The sequence below is a fragment of the Pagrus pagrus genome, assembly GCF_965226575.1.
Source record: "Pagrus pagrus genome assembly, chromosome: 4".
NCBI lineage: Eukaryota > Metazoa > Chordata > Actinopteri > Spariformes > Sparidae > Pagrus > Pagrus pagrus.
Window position 1 is genome coordinate 11,714,320 of NC_140188.1, and position 16,352 is coordinate 11,730,671.

At 42.5% G+C, this 16,352-nt stretch overlaps 1 protein-coding gene across 1 annotated transcript; it reads right to left on the reverse strand.

The window, feature by feature from the left end:
* Window positions 1-72: 72 nt before the first annotated feature.
* On the reverse strand, window positions 73-16,001 carry LOC311255771 (extracellular calcium-sensing receptor-like; the record flags this gene model as incomplete). Its single annotated transcript, XM_084350420.1, has 11 exons — window positions 73-986; window positions 1,070-1,193; window positions 1,286-1,513; window positions 1,946-2,221; window positions 2,309-2,515; window positions 2,909-3,178; window positions 3,331-3,417; window positions 3,553-3,689; window positions 13,984-14,144; window positions 14,348-14,484; window positions 15,996-16,001. The coding sequence occupies 11 exons, from the start codon at window positions 15,999-16,001 to the stop codon at window positions 73-75; spliced, it is 2,547 nt and encodes an 848-aa protein (XP_084206546.1).
* Window positions 16,002-16,352: the final 351 nt, after the last annotated feature.

The window sequence follows — 16,352 nt, forward strand, 5'->3', positions numbered from 1 at the left end:
CTTTTTTGCTTTTATATCTGTGGTGTATACAGAAGAAGTACTGATTCTGTCTCCTGTAATTAAGTGCAGTTCTTATGACTTGCTCGTACCTCGACCCATGATTGCTTTCTTTGTGTTTCTCTCTGGTCTGAAAAGGATTATGTAACATTTGGGTCCAAAGAGTGCCAGCAAGAGGCCAAAACTGGAGGCCAGGATGGCAAATACCTCCACCGCATCTGCATATTTGCCTGGTGAGCTGACATAAGCAGGGACAAAGGCCACCCACACAGCACAGAAGATCAGCATGCTAAAAGTGATGAGTTTGGCCTCATTGAAACTATCTGGGAGATTCCTTGCTATGAATGCAATCAGAAAACTGAGGGACGCCAATGAGCCAATATAGCCCAGTAACACAGCAAAACCAACTGTGGACCCAACTGCACACTCATAAACTATCTTATCACTGTAGTATTGAGTGTTTTTATGAGGAGTTGGGGAGGCAGATACAATCCAGGCAGTGCAGACTGCTGCCTGAATAGAAGTGAGAACAATAACTGTTCCTCTCTGCTGCAAAACACCAAACCACTTCAGGCTGGCTCCCCCTCCTGGCTTGGAGGCCTTGAACACAGCCAGAACCACCATGGTTTTTACCAAAATACATGAGACACAAAGCACAAAGCTGATCCCAAATGCTGCATGTCTCAGCTGGCATGTCCACAGTCTGGGACGACCAATAAACAGCAGTGAACACAGGAAACATAACTTAAGAGACAGCAATAACTGGAAACTCAGTTCTGAATTGTTGGCACGTACAATGGGTGTGCTACGATGATAAATAAAGATGCCCATGACAACAGCACACATACATGTGCCCAGCAAGGAGGCAACTGTCAGGCCGATACCCAGAGGCTCATGGTAGGAGAGAAACTCTGTTTTCTTAGGAACACAGTGGTCACGCTGGGGGCTGGACCAGAAGTCCTCAGGACAGCTGGTGCACCCCATGGCATCTATGAGAAAAGGAACAGACCTGAGATACTCTATATGTTTATATTATGTCTCAAAACTGCAATGTTTAAAGTTAAAAACCAACCAGTTGTATTGCTGATCTCCCCCTCAGAACAAGGGATGCAGTCAAAACAGCACACAGGTTTCCCTTTCTTTCTGGCCATGCGGGTACCTGGAGGACAGCTTTCACTGCACACTGAGCGGGGTGGCTACAGGGAGAAAAATAAGTATCCGTTGTTCTCCATTACTTTATACTGCTATAATGAGTTATCCATGGTGTGTCTGAAAAATTCAATATAACCTTTTTTGATTCAAAGTTCCAGAAGATTTTGTCTTCATCAATTGTGAGTTCTTCACCTTTGGAGTCTGATCTCGTAACCTCGCCCACATTCTGAACTTCAGTTCTTCCATCAGGGAGCCACAGCCAGTTCATGACATCGTAGATTGCTAAGGCATCACCATTCTCATCAAATGACACTTGATCACCAAACGTTGTAGTGAAGTTGACTTTTTCCAAGTAATACACTAGCTACATAGAGAGATGAAAAATAATAATGAAAAACCAAACAGGACAGATTAAACCTCAAAGACCAAAAGCAATTAACGGGATGCCTGGCCCTCCTGCATTTATTTTGTTTTTTCCTAACCTATTCTAGCACTTGACTTCAAGAAATTGCTGTTGGTGGTTGACTATGTTGTTGATGGTAAAATGTTTCTGTCTGATCATGGTAAACATGGGGGTACCCAGAATTCAATTATCAAACTGCATACTACACTTATGAACATATCAAAACAAGAACCTATCACTGAGCTAGTAATATTTACCACTGCCATCACCGGGTAGTAGGTATTTTACTCTCACTATTTGTTCGACACATTGCAATAGTAGTACCACTTTGCAAGAAACACTAGACTGTATGATTTAGTCATATAACAGATGGAGTGTAAACTGATATCACACCTGCCATGGCTCCAGTTCTTTCAAATTGCCACAGCTGTGCCCGCTGAAAGGCCCTCTCCCTGGCTCACACTGCAGCATGTCATCAAGAGCATAGGCCAGAGCATACACAGCCTTGTACACATTGTACTCTGGCCTGAGATTGGAAACGTCCAACAACTCAGTCTCCACATCCTCTAGATTTTCCTGTCCAGTACATAATGCTCCCCCAGCCTCCACCCAACCTGCTGGAGGTGGTGTGAATCTACATTGAAATGTGAATTCCCAAAACTGGTTTACCTGAAATATATTCAAAACAGTCTTATAAATGATGACTATATATTATTATTGCAATTACCAGCTCAGATTGCACAGTAAAACTCTCACCATACTATTTCCATAGCTGTTGTTATGGTGTAGGTCGGGAAGCATTTGTAGGAGGAATTCCCTGAAGCCTGGTATTTCTCCGCGACGGATGGCAATGCCCAGTGTGCCAGCCAGGTACGGCATGAGGTCAGGGGTCTGGAGGACAGTAGAAGCTGTCCAGGCTTCACTGGCCATCCACTGCAGGCCTGTCACATTCTGCCTCACCACCTGTGTGTCAAATAAAATATATAACTCCACAATGCCACGTCACAAAAGTATTGTCTAGTCTTCTGAATTGCACACAGTACACACAAGTGATGTCTTGTTCATACACAGATGCAATCCTTTGTTTTACACAGTATTTTATGAGCAAAGTGATGCATATCATCATAACCACAGTTTTGTGTAATTTGTCTGATTAACTGATCACACTCTGAAACCCTGCGAACAGGGCATTGGACAAAAAGAGGTGTAACCTGTTCAATTAATATATTTGTCACAGTCCAATATGTCAGTCCAGTTGTTATTGTTAAATAAAATGTTATTTAGCAACTTAAATCTTTCAGTTTGATAAATTAAAACAAATAACACATATAACTTAGTTTGTAGTTCAAGCCCAACCTCTTCCATGAGGTTAATCATGTAACTCTCATGTGCAAACACAATGACCACACGAGCTGTGGATTTCTTCATCAAATCCACAATCCTCCTTAGTTCATCTGGGTCATTGTCCCATGGCAACACCTCTAAGTAGGCAAGACAACCTCCACCAGAGTGTGTCAGGTCAGATTGGAAGGATCGAGCAGCGTGGAGTCCATAGTCATCATCACTGACCAGCAGACCTGCCCAACTCCAGCCAAAACGCTTCAGTATCTGAATCATAGCCTGCACCTAAGTGAATGCAGAGATTACATGTTAAAAAGGTTTCACATTGGATCATATTTAGTTATTGCAGTTCAAGAAATACAACAGTTTTTGCAGTGTAGAGATGTTTTTCTTGTGAATGTTTAAGTGCACATGCTTTTATACTGATGGATGGTCACCTGGAAAGCATCACTTGGGATCGTCCTAAAGAAGGATGGAAACTTTTGCCGGTCACTCAGACAGGAACATGTGGCAAAATAACTCACCTGTGAAAGACACAGACTGTACATCCTGAACACATTCAAATAATTTTCTGACTCCAGGTTGACAAGTGACATTAAATCTGAGATCATATCAAAATAATCCAATATAATTAATAGAAGGCAAATTGGCAAACTTACCATAGGTACTCTGTACAAACCTAAGACAGAGGAGATGGCAATAGAATGAGTAGAAGAAGAATCACCCACAATCCCTATGACTGGAGGGGTTCCTGCACAGGTCTCGTCTAATATAAACTGCTCCTCTTGACCACTGACTGCAGATAGTCCTGCACGAAATGCAATCCCAAGTTTGACACAATGATCATAAAGACTGTATCCCAGAGTCACATTAGGTAGCAGCTTGGTGTTTTTGTTGATCTCATCAACAGCAAAGGCCATGGTCTGAGCCCTCCTAAATCCTACAACATCAAAACTAACACAAATACCACTATTAACTCTTGAAAAATACAATATACAATAGCTGTGACAACATGAACACATAGCACAAGTACACATTTTACAAACAATTATGACAGTTGAATATCAACAATTATTTACAGTAAATAAATAGATACAACTGCAGGAACATGTTTAAAATAGCATACATGTAAAATGTAATTATTTCCAGTAATATTCAATTTACAGAAATATATATGACTCATGGAATTGATTTCCAAGTTTTTGCTTTTGCCAATTCGCTGAGAGACTTACCCGTGACAGGTAGGCTGTGGTGGCTCTGAGGTAAAAGACAGGTCAGGAAACACAGAGAAGAAGTGGACCTGAAATATCCCACCTAGAACCACATTTCCAGCCTTGTGCAACTTATTTAGATGAAACCGTCCCTGTAACCAGCAGGAGGAGGAATAAAGAGGGGAGGACACAGCAGAAGAGATGTAGGAATACAACAACATGAAATACATGAGCGAGAGCAATTTAATATCTAAAAATCCCCACATGACTTTCTTCCTGTTCATCCCTCTCCTGAGCCCAGTCAGCTTTATTACTGTCAACCTCTTTTATTGACTTGCAGCATTGTTTAATCTTAAGCACCACCCAATGGGCTATCAGCAAGAGTGGAGGCAGGGCCTAAAATTATTGTAATTTCAGATTAATTTTGAGTATACTAAGACAAGTGGTGGAAGACTATGTCTTCCCTTTTTTTTTTCAACGTGTTACAGTAATACATTTCTTTTAGCTGTAACAGAGTAATATACTTTACCGTGTTAGTAGTAATTTTCAGTAATATATATCCACAGTATTGTCACATAATGCGTTACAATCTGCGTTAACAACTAAATTGAAGCGTTAAGTGTTGTTTTATTAAGAATCCATCCACACCGCACATGACCGCGACCTTCTGCCACCGAAAAAAAAAAGACACTGCTTGACTGAAATGAGCCGTATTTTGTTGGCCTAACCATGAAGCCCAATACTCTGAGCGCACGTTAATTAACATGAATTTATTTGACTCACATATACCCACGCATTCCTTGTTCTCTGGACTATAGTAAAAAGGCATGGAAAAATATTTTTCTGTCTTGTCATGTCATTATGGGCTACATTATTGAAGGTCTATTGTGTTTCATATGACAAAGTCTATGTTATATTTGGACTATTTTGTGGCTTTTTTGGTGTTCTGTGCTTGTGTATGTTTCAGAGGTGCTGTGGAGTTGCTGGCCAGAGCTGTTACCTATTCCACACCTGCAGCACATTGAGGCAGTCAGCGCCAGGATAAAAGCCCTGGTTTCTTCTCCATTAGCTGCCAGATTGTTTCATCTACCAGACCATGGACGTCGGAACTATTTTCGGGGGGGGAGAGCACGCACACTTATCAATGATTAAGGATTTGATTTGAAGTTATTTTAGAACTAGAATGGATGAACACGGCATCTTTATTGTTAAGAAAATGAAACACTGATATCTAAATCAAGCCATTTAAGGAACATAACGGCATTATTTGTACCCTTGAATGAAAAAAAGAGAAAAAAAGTCTGTGCTCCTGACTCAGGGCTTTCATGCATTTCCAAAAGTGGACCTTCTCTCAGTTGACCTACTAATGAAGATTTGAGCAGGGTCAAGACATTGCTTTCATCCATAAGGTCACAGTGAGCGTTCATAATGGCCAAATGTGTTAGTCTCTCCTGCGTCATGGTGTTGCGCAGCCAGGTTTTCAGCCTGCGCAAGGCTGGGAGAGAGCGCTCGGATGCCACGACAGATATGGGCAGGGCCAGTGCAGCATAATGAGCTTCTCCACCTCCGACAGCATGGAGCAGGTTTGGGGCTGCAAGGTTTACAGGATGGACACAACATCCTGGATGGTGCTAACTTCTCATGCCCTCTGTGAGCTGTCTCTCTCGGACGTTTAGCTGGCCCAGAGTCGGGAGGTTTTGAAAAAAATCTGAAATCCTTTTTTGCGACATTTCAGCTGGCTTTATTGAACTCACATTGCTTGTGACATTAAGCTAACACCAACAGATCAAAACAACAATGCACGCGAACATATCAAAACAAAACAACAATGCTCGCAAAACACAAGTCATGTTTTTTATTTGTTTAGCCTACGTCACACTGGGCTGTCAGATGCAGCCTGACTGCATACAGTAGCCTATGCCAGATGCCTAGGCTGCTGTATGTAGTCAGGCAGGCTGCATATCACCTCAAAAGCATAGATCTATGCATTAATTATATGAAAGATAAATATAAGTCAGACAAATTAAGTTTAAATTCAGATTCTTTATTTTTTAAAGTGTAATGCAGTGGGTAGGGAGGCTGATGAGGTGCGGGGGGGCGGATGAGAGGGGGTGCGGCCACACCCCCCGCACCCCTAGTTCCAACGTCTATGTACCAGACGTGGTATACATGTATGGTCCCCCAGTGTAACTCTCGTACCTATAAGTGCTTCTAGTGTGTTTTTTCTCGTTATCCCCAGAGATCTAATTTGTTTCTCTATTTCACTATGCTTCTTTCAGTCATCACCTTGCTCCTCGATTTCCTCTGGCCTACCAAGACCCAGCCTCCCGCACCTCTGCCACCAGCCGGCTTCACCAAGACTCTCAGTGTCATGCTCCCCCCTCGAGCCTAGCCCATTCCTCCATGAGTTGCACCATCTACTTGACAGAGCCTCGAGCGTTCTCCTCAGCCCTGTACTGCAATATACTCTGCTGTGTTCAATGAACTCCCTTCTAATTACATCCCAGCTTCTGTCGAGTTAATTTTTCCCTTTTCCCCAGCATCAGTGCCTTCCCCAACTCGCCCGAGGCCTGGAGGTCAACAGAGGACGCTGGACACAACTCAGCTTGCTTTTAGTTACTTTTATTCATCACGGTAGCAGTAGCAGCAGGTTGATAACCTTAAAGAAAATAAACAGACTCAGGCAGTCATTAAATAAATACGAAATCAATTGCCTTATTAATACCTGAACCATACCTGCATTTAGGAGTTCCTGATCCTGACGTCACCGTCTAGTGGGAAAGACATAAATCACTGCAAAATTTGAACCATTACATAAACACAAATGCAGAATTTCTTTAGATTGCCTTAACAGCTTCTGGTGTCCGCTTTTGGGTCCCTCAACACCATACTACCCAGTGTAACAGAATGATCTGGCCAAGAAATGGACCCAGCAGACCCAGAGGCCCTACACCAAGCTTTGAGCGCTTAAGGCATCATCATGGGCATGAACACAAGGTCCGGGAGGTCATGGAATCCCTTCAAGGCCTCTGTTCCAATGTTTCACAACTCTGCACTCAACTCAACCAGCTGTCTACGCAATCATGTCCATCGGTCTCTCCTCCACCTTCCACCTTAAGTAATCCACCTGTTCCCTGCCCAGCTCGCCCTTCCTCTTCTCCCTCTGGAGAGCCCTTTGTTCCCACTCCGGAGCAATACTCTGGTAATTTAGGCACCTGTAGTCATTTCCTCCTCCTGTGTTCACGTGTTTGACTTACACGGGCAACATTTCTAAATATCTGCAGGCCACCTAAATACTGTACAGATTTTTTTTGATGGCTTTGTTGATTTACTGTCTCTTATCTGCACTGACTTTGATTGTGTGACAGAGGGACTAAAGAACTGTGTTGTGTCCTTGAAAACTTTAGACTCACTCGAGCAAGCTACCATCCCTATTGAGCCTCTTGAGACCCCTAACACTGTAAATGCCCTCGACAGTAGATTATAGGCCACAATCACCCATTGCACACTCCCTGTTACTCTGATTATTTCTGGAAATCACCATGAATTCAACTGCTTGTTATCCCCTCCCCCACTTCCCCTTTGGTGCTTGAATTTCCCTGGTTGAAACTCCACAACCCCCATATTGATTGGGCAGCAGCCTCCATTGCCAGCTGGAGTGTCTACTGCCACTCACATTGTCTCCACTCTGCTGCTTCTACCCACAGGACGCCTGCTACCACTCTCCCCGCCCCTCCTGATTTATCTCTAGTGCCTGCCTGAGTACCATGACCTAGCCCAGGTGTTAAGCAGGGAGCTAGCCCTGTGTCTTCGTCTACCGACCTCATGACTGTGCCATAATACTTCTTTGAGGTACCTTAATGACTCCCTAGCTGCTGGGCTGATCAGACTGTCAATCTCACCCCTTGGAGCAGGATTGTTCTTTGTTGAAAAGAAAGACAAGACGCTACGCCCCTGCATAGGTCATCGTGGCCTGAACATGCTGAGCAGGTGAAGCTGGTTGTGCGGAGACTGTTGGAGAACAAGCTGTTTGTTAAACTGGAAAAATCTGAGTTTCATTCTTTCTCTGCCAACTTTATGGGTTATGTGGTTGCCCAGGGTCAACTTCAACCAGACCCCACTAACATTCACGCAGTGGAGGACTGGCCCACCCCTGTCTCTCTGAAACAACTTCAATGCATCCTGGGGTTTGCCAACTTCTATTGAAGATTCATTCACAGCTACAGCAGAGTTGTCGCACCTCTCACCCAACTGACCCCAACTAACTCTACGTTCACGTGGACCCCAGAGCTGAAGCTGCTTTCCTTAGACTCAAGGAATTTTTTACCCACACACCCATTTTCAAACATCCTGACCCTGCTCTACAGTTCGTGGTCAAAGTGGACGCCTCTGATTCTGGGGTGGGGGCTGCCCTTTCCCAGTGAGACGTCTCAACTTACAAACTTCACCCCTGTGCCTACTACTCTCAATAGGCTCGTTCGAGATGAGCCAGGCCTGCGCAGAATCGATCACCGGCGACTACCGCACAATGCATGCCGGTTAGATTTGTGTCCAACTTGATCCCGACTTGCTCTGACGTCATGCACGCGCCGGCAACAATAACCTCACGAGATCAAGGCGGCCGCAGTTTTTAGAGCCAGGCGCCGCAGTTGCTCTCCACCGACTGCAAGACCTCAGGGCATGATGGGAAACGCCTGGCTGTCGCCTGATCAAAGAGCTGATTGGCTCTTAGGACTACAAACACTACGTTTTGTCGAGATCCTAATTTTCTGTGTAATTGTAGATTATATGAATCTCATGTTGAAGGTTTAATCTGTTAACAAACATATTTTTCAAAACAAGCAATCAATGCTTTACAAGTCAGACAAAAAGAAGAAAGGATAGAATACAATGCCAGATACACACATATTCCTACATATATACTGTATATAATTACAAATATAAATACATCAATAAATAAAGATTATAAGAAACCTTTGCTGCTTGTCCTCCCCATGTGTAGCCTATATGGCTGTGAGAACGTTTGGACTGTTAATTCAGTAGTTCAATTTCTTAAATTTAGGGATTGTATGATTTATAAATGACAGTGCACACGCAATTTCTTCAGCCATAGCTATCCGAACGTGTTCTGCAAACTACAGGCAGCCTACAGATGGATCTAACAGGAAGTAAATATTTCTGCGACTTCCTGTATATTCTTTGACGGCGGCTGGAAACTGTCCGACTTGACTGCAGCTTTTTGTCACCGCCCCCTGCTGCTGTCGCCTGATCTCGTCCACCTTCCAGGCAAGGTACAGTTCATCTTGAACGTGCCTAATGCCTCTTACCTGCAGAGAGGAACTATGATGTTGGGAACTGGAAGCTTTTGGCTGTTGTCCTGATGCTGCAAGAGTGGCGACACTGGCTGGAGGGCACAGTGTATTGCAGTGGAGGGCTAAGGGGAAGGCTGGAGGCTCCACTAAGCAGATGGGCTAGGCTCAAGATGGGAGCGCAACACTGACATTCCCTGGTGAAGCCAGCTGGTGGCAGAGGTGCCTGTGTCCAAAGCCATTTGTTGATTTAAAAAGATCTAGGCTATTTTATTGTGCTATTGTAAGGTAATATATTTCTTAAAAATGAAAGTAACTGGTAATATATTGCATTTTGAAAAAACTTGCCAAACACTGCCAGACAACAGACTGTTATTAGATAACTGTGCTGTGACCAGTGCAGTAACATTCAGGTATGGAAGCTGTCAAGATACTGCATTTTATTTTCCGCTACGAGCAGCTTCTGGCAGGCATTTCCAGTCAAACGTAGTTCTAAAATACATGGCATGAGAAATGGCAAGAGGATATAGCATCAACTGATGTATGCAAGTGGTCTGAGCATTGTGGATGCATGTGGCTATATATTACAATCTACAAACTCCTGAAAACTGTGGAGAACATCAGCCTACGAGGGATGTGTGAATTAGTGACCAGATGTGGACCAATATGGTTTGACTTAGGGCACAGTTTTATCATAATGAACAACAAATGACCCTCCAAGAAAGTGACACTATGTTAACCACGACAGTCTTTAATTACACTAATGAAAACCCATCCATTGAAATATAAGATGCTATAAAATTTCTAAGCAATAACACATTTCATATTCATTTCATATTCTTGTGGGTGAAATCCTTTGGTACGTGCATGACATAAGCTACCTACGTACCTAAGCCTACACCAGGACTGCAAATACCTCCACTGCATATGCACATGTATGTGACATAAGAGAACTATGTAATGTAAGTTAACTTGCGTGATTAAATTAAAATAAGTGAAGTTTGCATATATTGTTTTTATTGTATACAAAAAAGATTAATTCTGTGTCATGAAGATAATTGCAGTTACTGGGTCTGGATTTCCCGACCCATGATTGCCTTCTTTGTGTTTCTCTCTGGTCTCAGCAGGATTATGTAACATTTGGGTCCAAACAGTGCCACCAAGAGACCAAAACTGGAGGCCAGGATGGCAAATACCTCCACTGCATCTGCATATTTGCCTGGTGAGCTGATATAAGCAGGGACAAAGGCCACCCACACAGCACAGAAGATTAGCATGCTGAAAGTGATGAGTTTGGCCTCATTGAAACTATCTGGAAGATTTCTTGCTATGAATGCAATCAGAAAACTGAGGGAAGCCAATGAGCCAATATAGCCCAGTAACACAGCAAAGCCAATTGTGGACCCAACTGCACACTCATAAACAATCTTATCATTGTAGTATTGAGTGTTTTTATGAGGAGTTGGGGAGGCAGATACAAGCCAAGCAGTGCAGATTGCTGCCTGAATAGAAGTGAGAACAATAACTGTCCCCCTCTGCTGTAAAACACCAAACCACTTCAGGCTAGCTCCCCCTCCTGGCTTGGAGGCCTTGAACACAGCCAGAACCACCATGGTTTTTACCAGAATACATGAGACACAAAGCACAAAGCTGATCCCAAATGCTGCATGTCTCAGCTGGCATGTCCACAGTCTGGGATGACCAATAAACAGCAGTGAACACAGGAAACATAACTTTAGAGACAGCAGTAACTGGAAACTCAGCTCTGAATTGTTGGCTCGCACTATGGGTGTGCTACGATGATAAATAAAGATGCCCAGGACAACAGCACACATACATGTGCCCAGCAAGGAGGCAACTGTCAAGCCGATACCCAGAGGCTCATGGTAGGAGAGAAACTCTGTTTTCTTAGGAACACAGTGGTCACGCTGGGGGCTGGACCAAGAATCCTCAGGACAGCTGGTGCAACCCATGGCATCTATTAGAAAAGGAACAGACCTGATATACTCTATATGTTTATATTGTGTCTCAAAACTGCAATGTTTAAAGTTAAAAACCAACCAGTTTTATTGCTGATCTCCCCCTCAGAACAAGGGATGCAGTCAAAACAGCACACAGGTTCCCCTTTCTTTCTGGCCATGCGGGTACCTGGAGGACAGCTTTCACTGCACACTGAGCGGGGTGGCTACAGGGAGAAAAATAAGTATCTGTTATTCTCCATTACTTTACACTGCTATAGTGAGTTTACTATGGCGTGTCTAAAAAATCAGATATAACCTGTTTTGATTCAAAGTTCCAGAAGATTTTGCCTTCATCAATTGTGAGTTCGTCACCTTTGGAGGCCGACGTCTTGACCTCACCCACATTATGAACTTCAGTTCTTCCATCAGGGAGCCACAACCAGTTCATGACATCATAGATTGCTAAGGCATCACCATTCTCATCAAATGACACTTGATCACCAAATGTTGTAGTGAAGTTGACTTTTTCCAAGTAATACACTAGCTACATAGAGAGATGAAAAACCAAAGAGGACAGATTAAACCTCAAAGACCAAAAGCAATTAATGGGATGTCTGACCCTCCTGTATTTATTATGTTTTTTCCTAACCTATTCTAGCACTACTTGACTACGTTGTTGACGGTAAAATGTTTCTGTGTGATCAAACATGGGGGTACCCAGAATTCAATTATCAAACCTATCACTGAGCTAATAATATTTACCATTGCCATCACCCAGTAGTAGGTAATTTACTCTCACTAATTGTTCGGCACATAACAATAGTAGTACCACTTTGCGAGAAACACTAGAACGTATGATTAAGTCATATAACAGGTGGAGTGTAAAGTGATATCACACCTGCCATGGCTCCAGTCTTTGCAAATTGCCACAGCTGTGCCCGCTGAAAGGCCCTCTCCCTGGCTCACACTGCAGCATGTCATCAAGAGCATAGGCCAGAGCATACACAGCCTTGTACACATTATACTCTGGCCTGAGATTGGAAACGTCCAACAACTCAGTCTCCACATCCTCTAGATTTTCCTGTCCAGTGCATAATGTTCCCCTGGCCTCCACCCAACCTGCTGGAGATGGTGTGAATCTACATTGAAATGTGAATTCCCAAAACCGGTTTACCTGAAATATATTCAAAACAGTCTTATAAATGATGACTATATATTGTTCTTGCAATTGCCAGATCAGATTGCACAGTTATACTCTCACCATACTATTTCCATAGCTGTTGTTGTGGTGTAGGTCAGGAAGCATTTGTAGGAGGAATTCCCTGAAGCCTGGTATTTCTCCTCGACGGATGGAAATGCCCAGTGTGCCGGCCAGGTACGGCATGATGTCAGGGGTCTGGAGGACAGTAGAAGCTGTCCAGGCTTCACTTGCCATCCACTGCAGGCCTGTCACATTCTGCCTCACCACCTGTGTGTCAAATAAAATATATAACTCCACAATGCCATGTCACAAAAGTATTGTCTAGTCATCTGAATTGTACACAGCACACACAAGTGATGTCTCCCTTGTTCATACACAGATGCAATCCTGTGTTTTACACAGTATTTTATGAGCACAGTTTTATGTAATTTGTCTGAGTAACTGATCGTACTCTAAAACCCTGCTAACAGGGCACTGGACAAAAAGAGGTGTAACCTGTTCAATAATATGTTTGTCACAGTCCAATATGTTATTGCAACTTAAATCTTTCAGTTTGATAAATAAAAAAAAATAACACATATAATTTAGTTTGTAGTTAAAGCCCAACCTCTTCCATGAGGTTAATCATGGAACTCTCATGTGCAAACACAATGACCACACGAGCTGTGGATTTCTTCATCAAATCCACGATCGTTTTTAGTTCATCTGGGTCATTGTCCCATGGCAACACCTCTAAGTAGGCAAGACAACCTCCACCAGATTGTGCAAGGTCAGATTGAAAGGATCGAGCAGTGTGGAGTCCATAGTCATCATCACTGACCAGCAGACCTGCCCAACTCCAGCCAAAACGCTTCAGTATCTTAATCATTGCCTGCACCTAGGTGAATTCAGAGATTACATGCTAAAAATGTTTCACATTGGATCATATTTAGTTATTGCAGTTCAAGAAATACAACAGTTTTTGCAGTGTAGAGATGTTTTTCTTCTGAATATTTAACTGCACATGCTTTTATACTGATTGATGGTCACCTGGAAAGCATCACTTGGGATCGTCCTAAAGAAGGATGGAAACTTCTGCCGGTCACTCAGACAGGAACATGTGGCAAAATAACTCACCTGTGAAAGACACAGACTCTACATCCTGAAAACATTCAAAGAATTTTCCGGCTCTTTTTACTCTGTAAAGGTTACTCCAAGTTTACAAGTGACATTAAATCTGAGATCATATAAAAACAATCCAATAGAATTAATAAAAGGCAAATTGGCAAACTTACCATAGGTACTCTGTACAAACCTAAGACAGAGGAGATGGCAATAGAATGAGTAGAAGAAGAATCACCCACAATCCCTATGACTGGAGGGGTTCCTGCACAGGTCTCATCTAATATAAACTGCTCCTCTTGACCACTGACTGCGGATAATCCTGCACGAAATCCAATCCCTAGTTTGAAACAGTTATCATAAAGACTGTATCCCAGAGTCACATTAGGTAGCAGGTTGAAGTTTCTGTTGATCTCATCGACGGCAAAGGCCATGGTCTGGGCCATCCTAAAACCTACAACATCAAAACTAACACAAATACCACTATTAACTATTGAAGAATACAACATACAATAACTGTGACAAAATGAACACATTGCACAAGTACAAATTCTACCAACAATTATGTCAGTTGAATATCAACAATTACTTACAATAATTCAATAGATACAACTGTAGGAAAATTAACAGAAATACAGTTTTTGCTTTTGCCACTTCCCTGAGAGACTTACCCGTGGCAAGTAGGTTGTTGTGGCTCTGAGGTAAAAGAAAGGTCAGGAAAGACAGAGAAGAAGTGGATTCGAAATATCCCACCTAGAACCACATCTCCAGCCTTGTGCATCTCATTTAGATGAAACTGTCCCTGTAACTGGCAGGAGGAGGAATAAAGAGGGGAGGACACAGCAGAAGAGAAGTAGGAATACAACAACATGACATAAATGAGTAAGAGCAATTTAATATCTACACATCCCCACATGACTTTCCTCCTGTTCATCCCTCTCCTGAGCCCAGTCAGCTTTATTACTGTCAACCTCTTTTATTGACTTGCAGCATTGTTTAATCTTCAGCACCACCCAATGGGCTATAAGCAACAGTAGAGGCAGGGCCTGAAATTATATTAATTTCAGATTAATTTTGAGCATACTAAGACAAGTGGTGGAACGAAACGTCTTCCCATCTATTTTCCTTTGCACTGACTTTTTCATGACATCAGACAACAGTGTTGGGGATAACGTGTTACAAAAGCAACATGTTACAATAATGTATTTCTTTTAAGGATCTATGGCCAGCACTGGGACCTACAATGTTACATATTGTTAATGTATCACTCATGACTGGTGTGCCTGCTAGTTTTAAGTCTGCTGTGGTTAAGCCTCTACTTAAGAAACCACATGTTGACCCAGGGTCTTTAAATAATTATAGACCATTATCCAACCTTCCCTTATTTTCTGAAGTCTTGGAAAGAGTTTGGCATCTCTGGCCTGGCTCTCAGTTGGCTAAAGTCTTACCTATTGGAAATAACACAATGTGTTTCTTATAATAATACTACTTCAATATTTACTGATGTAAAGTATGGAGTTCCCCAAGGCTCTGTTCTGGCCCTTTGCTCTTCTCTTTATATGTTTCACCTCTTGGCCAAATTATTCGCAGTTATGGAGTACATTTCCACTACGATGCGGACGATACTCAGGTGTATGTGCCCATCAAATTTAATAAAAACTCTCAAATCACAAAATCAGAAAACTGCTTGTATGCGGTGAAGAAATGGATGTCAGAAAACATCCTGCTCCTGAATTCGGATAAAACTGAGATGTTGGTCGTTGGCCACGCTTGACAGAAACACCACTTTGATCAGGTGACGGTGACTCTTGACAAATCTGTTATTTCTCAAATTTCAATTATCAAGAATCTTGGTGTTACATCTGATTCTACCCTCTCTTTCGATCAGCACATCAAAGAAATTACCAAGATTGCTTTTTACCAGCTGCGCGACATAGCTAAAATTAGGTCCTTCCTTTCCACAGCAGATGCAGACATCCTGAATCATGCCTTTGTTTCATCTAGACTGGATTATTGCAATGCCTTGTTTTCAGGTCTACTGCGTGAGAGCACTAAAAGTCTTCAAATGGTTCAGAATGATGCAGCGAGAGTCTAAACACATACAAGAAATTTTTATCATATTACACCAATCCAAGCCTCACTGCATTGGCTCCCAATTCATGTCAGATCAGACTTCAAGGTACTGCTGATGACATAAAAAACTACACGGCCTTGCCCCATTGTACATGTCTGATCTCATTATACCACTATATTCCACCTTGTGTAATACACTCTCAGAATTCAGGGCTCCTGGCGGTTCCAAGCAGAGCCGGTTCAGACCTCCATGGGGCCCTAGGCAAAATTCTGCTAAGGGGCCCTCCTAACTGAACTCCAAAAGTTTTCAACAGTTACACTAGCACCTTAATAGACTTCCTTGGAGGCTAATTTGCAACACATCACAACAGAACTGTACTGCAAAGTAAAATGAAAACCATCTTTATTTCTTTCCCGTTAGATCCTTTTTAGACTTTCTTAAAAGTGAATTTGGCATATATTGAAACAGAACAGTACTGCAAAATAAAATGAAAACCATCTTTATTTCCTATCTTTTAAAGCCTTTTAAGACTTTCTTAGAGGCTAAGTTGCGACAAGTTACAACAGGAACGTAACATAAATAAGGGAAATAACACATATCTG